This window comes from Python bivittatus, unplaced genomic scaffold (genome assembly GCF_059951505.1).
Source record: "Python bivittatus isolate LINGU-HERP-01145 unplaced genomic scaffold, Pbiv_v1 ctg000980_np1212, whole genome shotgun sequence".
Classification (NCBI taxonomy): domain Eukaryota; kingdom Metazoa; phylum Chordata; class Lepidosauria; order Squamata; family Pythonidae; genus Python; species Python bivittatus.
In genome coordinates this window covers 52834565-52851326 of record NW_028277125.1, presented here as the reverse complement: position 1 = coordinate 52851326, position 16762 = coordinate 52834565, and the positions used below count along the sequence as shown (strand labels likewise).

At 36.4% G+C, this 16762-nt stretch overlaps 1 protein-coding gene across 1 annotated transcript in view; it reads right to left on the bottom strand.

Moving 5' to 3' along the window:
- Window positions 1–746: 746 nt before the first annotated feature.
- PLEKHS1 (pleckstrin homology domain containing S1) overlaps window positions 747–16762 on the bottom strand; it is a 35825-nt gene continuing 19809 nt past the window's right edge. Inside the window, exons 12-14 of the mRNA XM_025174684.2 lie at window positions 12909–13044; window positions 11831–11916; window positions 747–4510 (exon numbers count right to left, since the gene is read on the bottom strand). Coding sequence (XP_025030452.1) covers window positions 11848–11916; window positions 12909–13044 — 205 coding nt within the window. The 3' untranslated portion in view covers window positions 747–4510; window positions 11831–11847. The remainder of the gene's footprint in view (window positions 4511–11830; window positions 11917–12908; window positions 13045–16762) is intronic.

Below are 16762 nucleotides of genomic sequence, written 5' to 3'. Positions count from 1 at the left end.
CCAGGATAAAAGAACACGAAAGGCACTGCAGACTACAGCAACCAGAAAAATCTGCAGTAGCTGAACATGCTCTCAAGCACACTGGACACAAAATCCTATTTGAAAACACAGAGATACTGGACAACACCAACAGCCACTATACCAGGCTATACCGGGAAGCCATTGAGATTCACAAACACCAGCACAGTTTCAATAAAAAAGAGGAGAGTCTAAAAATCAACAATACCTGGCTACCAATCCTGAAGAAAAATACAGCCTGCAAAAGGTCAAGGAACTCAGCTCAACCACCAGGACATGTGAACAGTTCACACAATGAACTTGCTAATCACCCCCAGCAGCCCCTCATTAACAATTCAATAGAAGAAAAAACCCTGCCTAATCCCCAGGAAGATACACACAGATGCTGACACCAAAACAAGCAGCCACTCAGTAACTCAACCCCCCACACACACCCCCAATCCCCCCCTTCCCCCCCCTCAGATCTCTATAAATACCCACAAAAGGGTCACATCACCCTGGGCACAGAGAGAACTGCCCGTCTGTGCTCCTGCACTCTGAAGATGCTGGTCACAGGTGCTGGCGAAACGTTAGGAAACAAAACTTCCAGAACACGGCCACACAGCCCGGAAGACCCACACCAGCCAGTCTTTTAATACTTTACAAAGCAAACATTGTTTTTTTTCAAGATACTGTACTGCCCTTGGTCTCATGCTTGTCCTGTTGAAGGGTTGGTGTAGGGTTTTTTAAATCTGTATGTTGATTTTTTAAAAATAATTTTTAAAATAATTTTATTGCTTTTTAATTAATAACATAAAGTAAAAACAAAACAAAAATAATACACTATCAAAGAAGAAGAAAAAAAATCAGACTACTATCACTACGTTTCAAATGTAGTGTGTAGCTCAGAAAAAAATGGGTCCACAAAAGGAAGTATCTAGACACCTAAAGACCTTGGAAAACTCTGTTAGTAAGAATTAATAGGCCCACTCAATCTTTTACCCAATTATTTATTTCTAAATTTTTGTTGGCATTTGCTCTAATTATGTAGTCACCAAATCGGAGAGGATCATTATCCATACATGAGGGGAGTTCAATTTTTACTTCAACCAAGTGTTCTGAGTGTGTAATTGCATCAGTCTGTTATAATGAATGATAAAATAGATGTTTACAAAAGTATTTAAATATTTATTAGAAAATTGGAACATACTGTATTATGAACAGAACATATATTCTGCGAGATAAGTATGAAAACTAAATCATATTTAAGCATCTATACTACCATATATCAAGAGAGGCTGAGCCACTGTATCTTGTTTTTTTATTGAGAATAACTGTTTTCCAAACCTGATGCTTTCCAGAAACAATCTTTTTTTGATTTATAGACAAAAAATATGGAATAGAAAAATACAATTTGATGCATCATTAAAATGTAAACCAACATTTTTCCCTTTTGAATATATAACTTGTATTTTAGCACAAAAGGGAGCTGTTTTAGTTGGATCAAGGGACTGAGTACTTGCTACAGTCTTATGTATTCGCCAGGACTTTTTTTACTAGGCTTGGAAGGTGCCAAGAATTTAACTGGCAGAGTGACATGATTCTTATGTAACTCAAGTAAACACCCTGCACGTCCAAAGTTTTGGCTGTCAGCTAGTTTCACTGAAGGGCTCAAAACTGGAAAGATTTTAAATCTCTATGGATCCAGAATTTTTCTTTTAAACTCACATTTTAGTAATTATAGATATGATTCAAAATATGCATTGCAAATGTGTAAATGCTAATTTGCATAGAAGTACGACTACAGTGCTTCTCTTGTCTTAATGATCAGATAAGACCATCTGTCAGTCTGTTGCCTTGCACATGGGCTAGACAGTTCTAATGGCCATGCTGATTAGAAATCATGAATGTTCAATACATTTGGAGGATGCCAGATTATGGAAAACTGCTGTGTAAAATGTGAGTAAGTGTTCTTATCCCTTAGCTACAATTGTGAGCTCGAGTAATGTTTTCTGGAAAGCTTTATAAAACATTCTTGTACATCTCAGTATTTTTGGAAGCAAAATCATTCTGCCTGAAAGTGGCTATAAAAGTTATTCTTTCAATAAAAGAGTACAGTAAGCAAGATAGGTGTAAAGTCATATCTTAGATAGATTTATTTGTACATTGAACCTTGCTTTGATAAATGGATTTGCAATTAGACACATATACCATATAATAGTTAAATAAACATTTATAAAAGGGTTACAAACCATACACAGAAGGAATTATAAAATTTTCTGGAGTACATTGGACAAACCATTGGAATTTCTATTCACAATCAATTATTTGATCTTGGGTACATTCTGACAGCAGCAATCTGTATCAACGGACCGTACAAGCTAGGTAACATGGAATAACTTTATTAATTTTACATCACAATAGCTTATAATATTTTCATATAGTATGAAGATAAGCCTGCAAAGCAATATGGGAACATGCTGAAGAAGAAATAATTGTGTTTGGCATTATTCTGTCAGCAAGTATTCCACTTATTCCAAAATGGATGTTGAGATGTACCAATGCTATTTAGAGCTGTAAATTTTAATAGTGTAGCAAGGCAACTGAGGAATGAATAAATGCTGGAATCAGTTAAAAGCAAGGGGCAAAACTGCTCCTTCCTCAAACCACTAAAGCTTGTTTTGCTTTAAATTCTCAATTCTCTGCTCTCATTCAAAAATTTCCAGTCTTTCCAACCCATATATTCTGTTATAGATATATATTATATATCTATAATGCATTTTTCTGACATTTAATTGAAAATTGCCTGCCTGCAATTTGGATCTATTTTTCTGTCCTGCATCCTGGAATGACGGAGAGGAAGACTTGACTTCCATGTGATATTGTTTGAGATATTTGAAGAATTTGAAGAAAACCTCCTAAATCTTTCTTAGTAAGGTTTATTTTCTGGTATCATCTTTGTAGCTCTTCTCTAAACCTTTCCAATATGAATCCTCCTTTAAGTGTAGAGCAGGAGAACAAGAAAATAAAGTGGAATGATTACTGCAGTTTGGAAATTATACTTCAGAAGTATAATCGCATTTGTCTTTTTTGTAGTTGCATCACACTACTGATTCATATTTAGTTTGCAATCAACCACCATCCCAAGATCTTTTTCACAGGTATTATTACTAAAACCAGGATCTCTATATTTATACGAATCCATTTGTATTTATCACTGTTAAATTTCATTTTGTACTTTCATCTCATTTCTTTAATCCATAATTCTGAATTTTATTTCTGTCTTCTAAAATATTAGCTATTCCATCTAATCTTGAGTCATGTGAAAGTTTGATAAGCACCCATAACTCATCCAAGTCATTAATAAAAATATTGAAGATTGAATTTTGTGGAATCCCACATCTTAGAACAGGGTATGCAATCCATGCTGTGCATAACTTGCAATTTGTGTTTATGCATGTTGGGAGATGGCATTAAACTGAATGCAAGAGCAATTGTGATTCCATGAAAAGATACTTCTAATGAATCTAATTACAGGCAGTAGTAAAGAAACTAATGTCTTTAACAACTTTTAGTAATTGTTGTTCCCCCTACTAATGCTTATATGGAGAACTAGAAGAAGTATAGAAAATGTGGCATACACATGTCATATCTGTTGAAATATTACATATTTTTTGACAAAAATATCCTTTGAGGGCAATTTGTAATGGTTCCTGCAAATGCCTTCATGGTTGAAACGCTTCAATAAATTGTATTGAAAAGGCACATATAATACTGCAAAGGCACCTGCCAAGCCCTTTCCATTTTACATGCTTTGATCTTTTACATTTTTTATACACTGTCATCGTGTTATCAAGTCCCTGATGAATACCTTGACATGAACAATTTTTTTCCACTCTCATGAACATTTTTTTTCCATTTGCATGAGTGGCAGTATCATTGTGTTGATAGAGCAAGTCTAAAATAAGTACTTACGTAAAATAAAATACATGGCAAATATTATGCCACTCACTTCCAGCACATACCCTACAGAATCCCACAAATCTCTCTCAGCAGAAATAATTCCTTTGGCTTCCAAGCTAGCAAAGCATAGCACAAAAAGTGAATTTTGAATGATCACATTCCAGAAATGTTAAAAGTTAAAAAGTTAGTTTAGATGGCAAGTCAATGTTGACATCGTTGAACAAGCCCAGGCATTTAAATACCTGAGAATCATTTTCCATACTCCTGGTTTGTGGAAGGCTCAAATTCAGTCCTTAAAAAGTCAAAAGCAGTATAGCTGTCCTGCTAAGGGATTTTTTGCACTAAAGGAGATAATTATATTCTGGGTGGACTAAAGGTGTTTGAAGCCAAAGTAATAGCAGATATCCTACAGCCTCCAATAATGCATGTATAAGGACATAAAATTGCTAGAAGTGGTCCAATCAGTTTTTTTAAGGGACTTATTCTTGGCCCCACCACGCGTTCCAAAGTCTGTTCTTCAGGTTGAGGCTGAAATGGCTTCAATTAAAACCTGTGTGCAGATACCTCTTGTTAGTTATTGGTTAAAACTGTTAGCCCAAGCAGTCTGATTGCTTTGACATTTCAAGATAAATTTTGGTGTTCTTGGTACAAATCACTTAGTGCTACCTTAAGGTATTGTGGGCTCTCCCCTAATGCACTAATCCCAATGGTATGAACAGGCCAGAGCATTTTTCAAGCAACATGCCAGAGATTTTGACCTGCAAAGTGATTTTAGCCAGGCTCCACCCTACGTTATCCCAACAAGACCAGCAAAAAGTGTACCTGCTCGATACCCATTTAATATTGTCTCCAAAACACCAGAAGAATTTTCACATTGGCCCATTGCAGTGCCCTCCTTCAGTCCTATTGGAGGGCAATCTACCCAAAGAAAAATGGCCTTGCCATTGTGGTGAGGAAAAAATGGAAACACTGGGTCATGTGTTGCTGTACTGTCTGCTCTATAGAGACCATTAGGCTTTATACATCTTCCCACTCAACACAATACCCAGGTAGGATGGAGACTGGTTATTTTAACCTCCTCCTAGTTGGCCAGGAAGTGGAGGTTTCAGGAGCACAGCTAGATTTTGCATATGAACTATGACTGAACGTAAACAACTGCTGCAGCTGAGCTGACCCCAAACTTTGTGTTAGAGCAGCAAAATTCTATTATATCCAACATCATAAAAACACAACAGAAAAAGAGTTCTAGATTGACCAAATAAAGAGAAAAGGATCAATCCTGAAAATGTTTATAGTATGGAGGCAGTGAGTAATAACATTCTTGAATATAAGAAAGGAAGTAAGAACTATTCAAAGGTTAAGAAGGTAAGAACATAATGAGAGTGTGATGGATAACATGAGCGGGGAAGATTCTGGAATGGAGCTTCAAGGTTGTCAGGAGAGGGGAGAGACATTTCAGGGTAAGCACCTTCTCAGCCCACAACAAGACTGTGGGAAAATGAAGAGGATGAGGCTGGCTCCTCCCTAGAACGTCACGGAGTATATTCTCTAGTAAATGTAGATAAACTTAGTCTGGCGAGATTCTGTCTATTAGGTAATAGTCAATAAAATAACTGTACTGCACTGGAAGGCCTCGAGGTGGTTCTTGGGCTGAACCTAACATCAATATCACCAGACTCAAGTTATCTACAGCTACTAGAGAATATACTCTGTGAGGCTCTAGGAAGAAGCCAGCCTCATCCTCTTCGTTTTCCCACAGTCTTGTTGCGGGCTGAGAAGGTGCTTGCCCTGGAATGTCTCTCCCCTCTCCTGACAACCTTGAAGCTCCATTCCAGAATCTTCCCTGCTCATGCTATCCATCACAGAGAACTTTGTTAAACTAGATGAGAGATGCTAATTGAGAATTCTGTGACTTGTGGTCTAAATGTATTTGGAGGGCATCAAATAATGGTTGATATATAGATCTAACTTCCTAGAATGTCCCACTATGTCTTCAGGAAGGCCACAGGCAGGGCTCGAAGTTCTACCTGATGATGGTCCCTCACAGCTGTCCTTCAATTCCATACACAGTACTGCACTCAGAAGTTGCAAATAGATATTATGACTAAGACACTGAAAAATCCATTCTTCAGTTTCTCTAATTCCCCCTTATTATCATGAAGCACAATGGCCACATCATATCTAGTTCTGTAGCACCAAATTATGCAACTTAATTATCACTCTAAAAAATACACACACACACACACACACATACACACACACGATCTTACCTATCCATTTCTTTCATTTTTCTTCTCCTGAATACCTGTATATACCTCTATCACAAAGCAACATCAGAAGCCTGAAAGTGAGCTCTCATATCTATTTTTTTTCTAATCTTATTTTAATCATTTAACATGACAACTTAGCTTTTTCTAAATGAATAAGTAGAAGAGTTTTCTGTATTAGATGTAATTATGGAATGTTTTGCTTGCTGGCTTGTAAAAGTGGAATGAATAGTTTCCTGATTTACATCCCAAACATATCTAATACCTGAACCCAGCCAAATGAACAGCTGCTTTCTATTCTATTTCTCTTCGCTCTTGAATTAACCCTCTTCTATTTCTTGAATTAACCCTCTAACAGACATTGAGATAAAAAAGGGCCTCAGCAAGTTCCAAGGAGCAATTCTGGAGGACAGCTGTTCTCAGAAGCATCCATGCATTCATAGAAATGACAAAATGAAATTGTTTTTCATTGTCTTATTAATGAAACAACTGAAACAATTATCACACTGGTAGAGTATAATACATGAAGCAGAGATAACCCAAAAGGTATTTTTAGGAAGGAGAACTGAAGAACATGGTGAGAGACTACTTTGGGAAAGGAAGCCAAGATCTAATGTGTGTTCATAATTAAACCTGCAGTTCCCTCATATTTCTAAGCAGGAGGGGTTTGAAAGAGTGCAACAATTAAATAAAAATGAGGCTTAATTAGTTAGGAAGATGTCAAGATGGAACATTTGCCAAGCAACAGAACAAAACAATTTCTGACATTTACATTCCTAATTAGCAGATGTTAATAATATCTCATCTTCCACTACACTGCATTTCATTTATGATGCACCAGAATTTTTATCTAAGGAGTTTAAAGAATCCCATGTACAAGAATATAAATTCACACACAGAAACACAAAAGACTATCAGTGGGTTCAAACAGTGATAGCAATATACTACAAGGATCAGAAGCAGCACGCCACTAAATTTTAGCTGTTATGAAATTACACAGCTATCGTCCTCCTGTTCCCATATATCAGCGTAACCACTCTGAGTAGCAAGATGTTGTATTTGGTTCATCTTTGGTCTGATTTAACAGGGCATTTCTTATAAATAAAGAATAAATAAATGCATCCTAAGTACAGTCCTTTTAGGTGTCACTAGTAGACTTTTGAACAAACATCATGTGACATAGTATTATATGAGCCTGTAGAGGTTCACAAGCAAAGATCCACTTGTCTGGTGGTCAAAAACATAGACATAATCAAACTTCCACTAGGATGGCAACCCCAGATATTTAAGCAATGAATATTCTGCTTCCTAGAATGGAGTAGCAAAGCAAATGGTAATTAATTGTAAAGCAGGTAAGACTATGAAGTTGATAATACTATCTATCCTTAATCTGCTCAATAAAGTGGAATTACTGTATACTACTTCATATGCTATAAGGTAGAGGGCAGGAAGAAAGATGTATCTGGAAGATTCCAGATATTCTTGTAATAAACTGGTAACAAATCTGTCAGAAAGAGCATAGGAATAAGAAATTAGGAAAAGCATTAATTCTCAGGATGGTGCTTTGGTTTTGTTTCCACTGAAGTTACGAGGTTGTATCCAAGCTGTGGTAAGGTCTCTCTTCAAATATCTCTATCTATCTACTTGTATACTGTATAGTATAAAACAATTTGTTAGCTGTTTTATAAAAAATAAGATATTCCCTGATATCAATGAAAAATATCTTATTTAAAATAGGAGCACTGTAGACCATGTGTGAACCTACAGTTGCAACCTAAAGAGACCAGTCCACACACAGGTTTGCCATTTCAAAGAAAATAGAGCTTTAGCTAACATACCACATATTGTTTCTTCCTTTCCCCAAAAGGAAAACAACTTTAAAGTATCAGACTATCATATAAAATCTGGGGTGGAGTGTTTTGGTTAGTTTTACACATTAGGCATAGTATCTAAGTTTATGTTCCCAATATTCAAAAAGACAAACAGAAGTATAATGTAGCAGAATAAAGATAGCAGAATGCTGGTTGTTTGTTAAGCATGTGTATTCTCTGAAAAAGTATGATTGTCATTTGTTTCGGTACCCAGGAGAGAACCCAGTCTGAATTTATGCTAGACACAGCAGCCAAGGAAAGAATGATCAGAAGAAATCATGCTTGCTCTGTGTCCCATTGCACTGGGGATAAAGACCTGTTTGAATTGTCTCCCAGATTTTAATCTGGCAACCTTAATGATATACTGAGATAGAATTTGTCAAACTTTCTGTGTGCCATAAAATAAATATGATGATGAGATCCATTATTGTGATTGATATCTTCATAAGCACAGATGGGATTTATTGGTTATACTTCAGGAGAACTTGAAAGTATGAACTCTTGGCAGCAATCCTTAAAAAACAAAAAAAGATGAAGGCTACTTGGATATTGAACTCTCAAGGCAAGCTTGAAATGCCAGAAGCGTTTCCGGGAATGGCTCCACATTTTCCAAATTTTCAGAGAGAACGATCTGATTAAGACATAGATAACTTCCATGTCACAAACTATTTGATATGCATATCACTCCAATGCGCTGTAAATCCAACCCACTTTTCCTCCCTCTTGTATTCATCAGTTGTGGATCAGAAATGCTTTTGGTGGCTTGCTATTGCCAGCTGTGTGAGCACAACAGGGAAATTGGAAGGCAGACAGCGAGGCTGGACATTCATTTCCCCAAAGAAAAAAATAATCACAGAAGAAACATGCCACAGTGTATCCTCCAACCAAAGTGGAGGTGTGGAAGAGGGGAAAAAATAGTTTGCTGCAGTTGTAGAGCATTGTATTTGTTTATTTGCTATCTGATTGCACCAGTGTTGCAGCTACAGTAGTGGGCAATTGGTGGGCTAGGTCCAGTGTATTGGTGGTGGTGGGGAATCCTCATGTCATTATTGAGGCTTAAAAGAGATACATACTTGGACTTTTGTAGAGTGCAAGTCTAAAAAAACTGCAGCAGTTTCACATGGAGCTAGTCTGATTTGAATGAACAGAACTGTGCTGGAAACTTGTAGCATTATTGGAAGAGCCAAGTTATTCCTTTATAGTTCTAGCAGTAGTGAAATGATAAAACTGAAGTGCAGGAACCCATCAGTACATTCCCCAAGAATTCTAAGAGAAGAAATAGCCACGTCCTGAAAAACGTATCTACTGTATTTCTAAACTTTGCCAGCTATGGATGGTGCACTAATTACAGCTTGATCAGGACTGGGAAATCCACATTACAGTACCTCCCCCCTGTTCACCACACAATTTGATTACTGCAGCTCACTCTACTTGAAGCTGCCTTTGAAGATGATTTGGAAGCTCTAATTGGTGCAGAAGGAGGTGACCGAGTTGTTAGCTGGGAAACCTATTACAGTAGAATCATACCTATGTTGTGGTTCTTTGGTGGGTATCAGTGAACTTCTGGGTCCAATTCAAGGTGTAAGTTATTACCTATAAAGTCCTACAGAGGATGGCAAAGAGATATATCAGGGACTGCCTTGCCAAGTATAATTCTGCCCAAGCATCTGAAGAGGGCCTCTTGAGAGTTCTACTCCCACAGAAGATGTAGGGGGTATGGGCTAGGTCTCAGGCGTTCTCAGTAATAGTTCATACATTCTGCAATACTCTTTCCTGGAGGAAATTCTGGCTGTAACTTTCCTTTCGTTCTGAAGGGGTCTTTTATTTCATCAAGACATTGGCCTTTGGTGCGATTCTGGATAAGTATTGTAGTTTGGGTTATATTCATATGGATTGCTATGTTTATCTTGTTGCTTTTCTATTGTGCATCACTCAGTGATGCAAGTAGAGTGACATATAAAGAAAATAGTTAAAATAAATATATTTCTATTTCAACCCCTTTCCTGCTTAATAATAATCATAAACCTTGCTCTTCCCCTGAGCATTGGGCCAGACCATGGGATCAGCCCATATAGAAAGGAAGACCTTGAATGAGACATATGTTGATTGGCCTCAGTTGCTTTTGTTATTATTGTTGTTCTGCTATGCTGTGATTTTTAAAAAAAAATGTACATAAGTTTTATTATATTATTTATTACTATATTATTTATTAAACTTGTATATTGCCTAACTCTGAACAACTCTGGGTGGCTCACAACAATCAAACAAATAAATTACAATAAAATCAATAAAATCAATAAAACATAAAAAATAAAAATAAACAATGGCATGCCTACTGAAGTGAGGGGTTTCACTGTCCCTTGCCAAAGGCCATCCAGATCTCAGTGGGAACCTCATTCCAGAAGGCAGGCACTGCTATAAAGAAGCTGCTACCCCCACTGGTGCTAACATTCTTATTTATAATAAAACATGCTAAAGAAATGGAGAACACAAGGGAAAAAAAACTGTTGTAAGCTCCTAAGGGCTTGTTCAGAGGAAAGTTATGCAGTTGGATTTCAGATTCATACAAATGAACTATGGCACGGACTCATCTATTCCATGAATGCTGCCAAGAGTGATTTATTCAATAAGCCATACTTAGGAACATGAATAAATCCTGATTAACTACTTTGATATATTTAATTTTGGAGGCCTGATGTGATTAATTATTTATTTATGTAGCCATCCAATTTGCAAGAGTATCTCCAGGTGACTTTCTATCTGAAGAAAGATGAAAACAAGGAATGTACATTTTTTTTAAAAAAGCCACAGGATAGCAGAATATAGCAGTATATCCTATTGTTCATCAATACTATTTTGACTGCCACTAGTTGTTAGTGACTCAGTTAATTATCAAAATTTAAGTAGAAATTTTATAAAACTAAAACTACAGGTATAAAATACTGATTTTGCTAATGTTCAGTTGCAAAGTTCTTTCACTTCTTATTCATTCTGCAACACATTTTCTTTCACTGATTTGTAATAAATTACAAATTATCATCTCAGTCACAAAGTTTAATGATTGCAAGTATATCTAAAGACTAGATATATGTAGGAATGCAAGTCTCTTTTTGAATTGTCAAACAGAAAATGAATGAATTAACCTGGAAGAACTTCCAATAAGAAAAAGATAAGGGAATCAAAGAAAATGATGTCCTGATATTATACTGTAAAGGGAAATGATTCAACAGTTTTGACACCTGTAACTTTTAGCGCCTATAATCAGAAGAAAGTCAGGGGGAAAAAAAGATGAATCCTTCCTACAAGTTTATTATCAAATAAATGGTGATTAGGGAAGCCACATACCTGGGAATAGAGCAAAACCATATCTTCCCAAACTTGTTTATTCTGCTGTCTGTATTTTTTTTCCCCTGCAAATCTTCATACAGTTAACTTCTTGTAACTATGCTAAGTTGGGGGAAATTGTGTAAAGATTTAACGTGGTTGTATTATTTTTTTATTTAATTATTTAAAATATTGTCACTGAAAACACTGATCAGAAAAGGAGAATGAATTTGCAGGGATGAATTGTCAGATGGGGCAAACTGAACAGTCCTCACTAAGCTCTTCTTTTCATTGATCTCCTTATGCAAATAGGATAACAAGCCAGTGAAACCAGAACAAAGTAAATCTGATTATGCCTTGGCTGATTGCTAAGTGCATGAAAAAGATATAGCTTTGTGATATACTTACATTGTTCTTTTATGCCATTATGGACAGCTGCATCCTGGAGCATGCAAAATTTCTGAATCTGGGAGTCGGTTTATTGTTAGTTTTACCTTTGGAGAAAACGAAAAATTGGGAACAGTGATTATACTGTTATAACTTACAGTTTATAGATCCTTGTACTTTTTGTGTAATGAAGATAATAATAAATAAGTCCAAACTATGAATCGGTATGAATTCCTATAACAAACACTGGAGATGAGAAATGTATACAATGCTGATGAATTAGGTTTGCAGCAGCAATGAATTCTTTTGCCAGACAGTTTTATGAGGTTGGGTATCATTAGCATCTTGATGGAGCGCGTGAAAAGTCTACTGGCAACAAAGTCCTAAAGTAAATGATTTCAACAAATATTTCTAATGCTAGACACAGAAAAGTAAACAGGGAAAAAGCCAGGAATTATGACTGCCATAACAATGGACTTAGAGGAGATCCTCTATCAGAGTGATTTTAAAGCAATGATAAATTCATTTTACAGCTTGTGGGATGACAGGATCCCATGTTCTTGTGATAGAAAGGAATGTTAGCTTGTTCCTTGCCACAAACAGAAACAAATTGTGGGCCAGCCCTGCCTGCTTCAGATTTTTAGTAAAAAAACAAAAACAAAAAAAACCTATTTCAAAGTTTGCTGATCCTCCTTAGCAGAAGTTAGAATATTCCTGGATTTTTCATAAACCCAGTTTTTGTCTTATTGCTGATAATGGTGGTGGTATTTGTGTACTTTAAAGATATTTAAGCTATTGAAAGGAACTTGTTTCACAAAAAACCTATAGTCTTTACTATGCTTGCTCAGAAGACATTGTCACTTTATTTTTAAGGATTCAGGTTTAAAAAGGGATCCCATGGCTAATAAAACCCAAGTGGGGGGGCTGAATGGGGAGTGAAGAGTGATACATGATCATTTATCATCTAGTAGGACATTTCTAGTGGCTGATTATAGACCAATTTATAAGTGGATAGATGGGACAAAATAGTTAATGATAAATTTGCATTAAAAACTTGTATTGCTTAGTGCTAAGCTTTACCTCAATTACTATGTCTTACCTCCTTTCTTGTGGATCTACTTATGAACAAAGAAATTTCATCCATGTCTTTGATTTGCAAATCATTCACAGCCACTATATAATCCCCTTGATGAAATATACATCCTAAATGATATGGGTCTTTCCACTCAGAGATGCTGTAGCAAATTAGAGAAGGGACAAACACGAAACATATTAGGCTTCTGATCTAACCTGATCTGGAAATGAACAGACAAAAACATCTTAGACCACAGTTTTAAGGGTGCAATCCCTTACCACTGGCAATTCTGGCTGAAGTTGGTGGGGATTGATCATGTTGCATTTTCATCGCATAGTGCATCTGTCAGCCTGGCATTAAAAATGTTAGAAAACTGGAATGAACCTGAGAGCTGTTCACTTATCAGGACCAGGAAGAGCAATTAATTAAAAGTAAAATTGTCCCCAAGTGGGGAGTGGAAGGATATTACTGTATTAAACTATTCTGTACCAGGTTATACCAACATACCAACTCTCTTGTGATCTTAATATTATGATCTTGCAACACACTACTTCAGTAGGATCCAAAAATTTGTTTTGGTCATTAGCAGCAGAAAATGAAGAGAACCTGACACTCAGTGAATGAACTGGGAGCAGCTTTTGCTATCCTTTTTGTGTTAATAAAAGTAGCTTGTCAGCCTGAGAACAAACTGAAGATTCATTATGCGAAGATTCAAAATGACTATGGACCCAGATTTTGATTTCTTTATTAATTAATTAATTAAAAAGATAAGGTCAGACATACATTTCTGAATTACTGAAGGATTATCAGGTATTAAACCTCATGTTAGCCCTTTGAGATAGGCCAGGTTAGGAAACATGCTCCCCAATAAATATTGGAATTCTACTTTATTGATATAGGCCAGTATTTCTCAACTTCAGCAATTTTGAGATGTATGGATTTCAACTCCCAGAATTCACCTAGCCAGCATGTGGGCTGGGGGAATTCTGGGAGTTGAAGTCCATACATCTTAAAGTTGTTGAGGTTGACAAATACTGATATAGGCTATAATAACAGAATCTTGAAAGCCTGACAGTGTTTTCCTTTTCCTACCTTTTATACCTAAGAAAGTCAATGCAGAGTCACTTTCAGTTTCTTTCTAACACCTTCTTCCTTTCCTGGGCTTAATTCATGTTTTAATAACTACCACAATCCTCCTCTAAGGATATTTGTTGATTCTGTATATTGTATTTCATTTGTTGAAAACAAGTGGAACACTATTTACATATTTTTTATACTGTCCACTCTCACAACTCTGGACTATGAAGTCTAAACACATTGTTGCCTGTGACTTGAATATTTGGTCCATCTTTTTTATTATGACCATTCAAATACATAATTGCAGCCCTGAAAGTTTAAGGATTATAGAGATGGAAAGAATCCCAGGTATTATCCATTTCATTCACATGCCCTGAGCCAAAATACTGCCAGCTTAAATAATCTACATAAAAATAAATTTAGAACGTGGACATTTTACATTCTGCACTCAGTGAATGCAGTTTGGTTCACTTCTAGTTTTGTCTAAAAGGCCATGTAATTCTCAATATAGTTATTTAATTTAAATGATCTCTTCCTGCTATGTGTGACCGATGCAATTCAACTATTACTCACCCTCTTCTTTCCAGCATTTTTTCAAACTTAACTTATATGACTTCTTCATCATCTATATAGAGTTGCTGGGAGTCAGGCAGCACGTAAATTTAATATTTAATTTATTATTATTATTTTCTTTTCGCTCATTTAAAATATGCCCATTAGCACTTAGCAGTAGTGGGCCTTTTCTGTCTAAAGTTTTTTTTGAGAAGCCTGTTACTGACAGGGCCTGAGAAAGCAACTTCATGGATTCATGGAGAATGAAGTACACCAGAGGAGACCAAAGCAAATCAGATGTATAACTAGGGAACAGAAAGTACCCAAAGGAAGGAGGAGTGTTTTAGATACTGCTAGCCTCCTTTCCACTTTATTTTTTGGACCCTCCCTCCTTCTGCCAGTTCCAGATACTGATAGGCCAGTCACTGATACTGATAGGCCATGTTGCCTGTCAATACCACAAAGTGGGTGGGAAAATTAATATCCTCCAATCACCAAGACTCCAGTACTGAACATACAATTTCCCATTTGGTTTGCAGAGACAATAGCTAAAACATGGGATACTAGAAGCTGGCCATTCTGTTTGTAGTTGATCAAGTTTCCTATTTCATCATCTTATTAGTCAGGTGTGGCATGGCAACCTGGTGGGTGCACACACTGACACCCTAGTTGAATTATGACAATTTAAAGCTTTTAAGACCTTCATTGTTTTACCTATGCATTTTTCCCCACAGTCTGTTACTTTTGATGCAAGCAATGCGATGTTGTAAGAAGAAACTTCTTCCTTACTTTATATCTTCATCATTTGGAGGAGAAGGACTATGGTAGAGAAAGTATGACACCTTGTGGTCTACAAAGGCAGTAGAGTTTTATACATTTGCCTGGTTTTCTGTTTGTTTTTTAATTTCACCCTGGGTGAATAATGTGGGAATAATGACCAACCCTATACCAGGCCCCTGGCATTTTTTTTCTGCCAGTTGAATTCTGATTTAATACTGGTAGTGGGACGCTCAAGAGCAGCAGTGAAGTTCTGGTGGCCCGTATTGTACAGTTCTATCCTCCAATAGGTTAAATCTGCCAGTTTGGTCTATTCATACCACCCAAAATGTTCTCCCGAGGCAAACACCTCCGTTTCCTTATACTAGTACCACGTCTGATGCTAGGAGATGTAAAGACAAAAAATAATCTTACTATTTACTATTATACTGTCTTCCAGATTTAAAGTGAGGCATTTTTACATCTAAACAACTGTTCTCAGCATGTTTTTACAAGCTCCTTTCTGATCCCTGGAAAGATCTGGGAAATCTATTATAGATTTCTAAGATCCACCAAATGATGCCCGGGCACATCATGATAACTATGGAGGAGAATGTGTCTGCCCACATCTTCAGTCCTGACCTTTGTTTTCGGCACAAGAATTGAGTTCATAATGTTATGACTCAAAGTTGTACCATACTTTCTTTAAAACATCTTAATTTCAATATCTTAATTATCGTCACAACAGCTCCCTGAAAAAGTCTTCATTTCCCAAAGCTAAACATTTGCAGTATTTTGCAGGATTATGTCTTTTGGCAGGATTTACTTTCCAGACGGTGGTTATATTCCTTCCTTCCTTCCTTCCTTCCTTCCTTCCTTCCTTCCTTCCTTCCTTCCTTCCTTCCTTCCTTCCTTCCTTCCTTCCTTCCTTCCTTCCTTTTGGTCTTTCTTTTTTTGAACCTATTCCACTTTGTCTCAATGCTTCTTAGGGTACTAATAATACTCTGTTGATTCATTAACTTCAACCTGCCGTGATCTGCTGGAGATATATATTCAGTCTGAAATCAAGTCCACTTCTGAAATCCTTTTCTTTTCAAACTATATTTCTTTGCTTCTTACAAAATTTATATCAATTTTTTTTTCCTTCTGGAGGCTTATAATTGATACCTATGGCGAGTATAATAAATAATTATAATAATAACTTTAAAAGCATGAAATCTGATTTAATATTCTAAAATAAATAAAGAAAGCCATCAAGTTAACTTATAAATAGCTGTTCAAATTAAAAGACCAACATCATGATTTTAAAAAGATTTTTTATAAAGGGTTCTTTTGGCAAAACTGTCTGGAAAAACCTGAAGGAGATACTGTAGATGGTACGGTTGGAACTGTCTAATCAAATTAACTGAACTCAGTTAATAGGGTTAACTATCTCAGCAGGTTAACTATCTGAGCACTTGGCTGACCTTTTCTGACCTTGAAAATTATTGTGC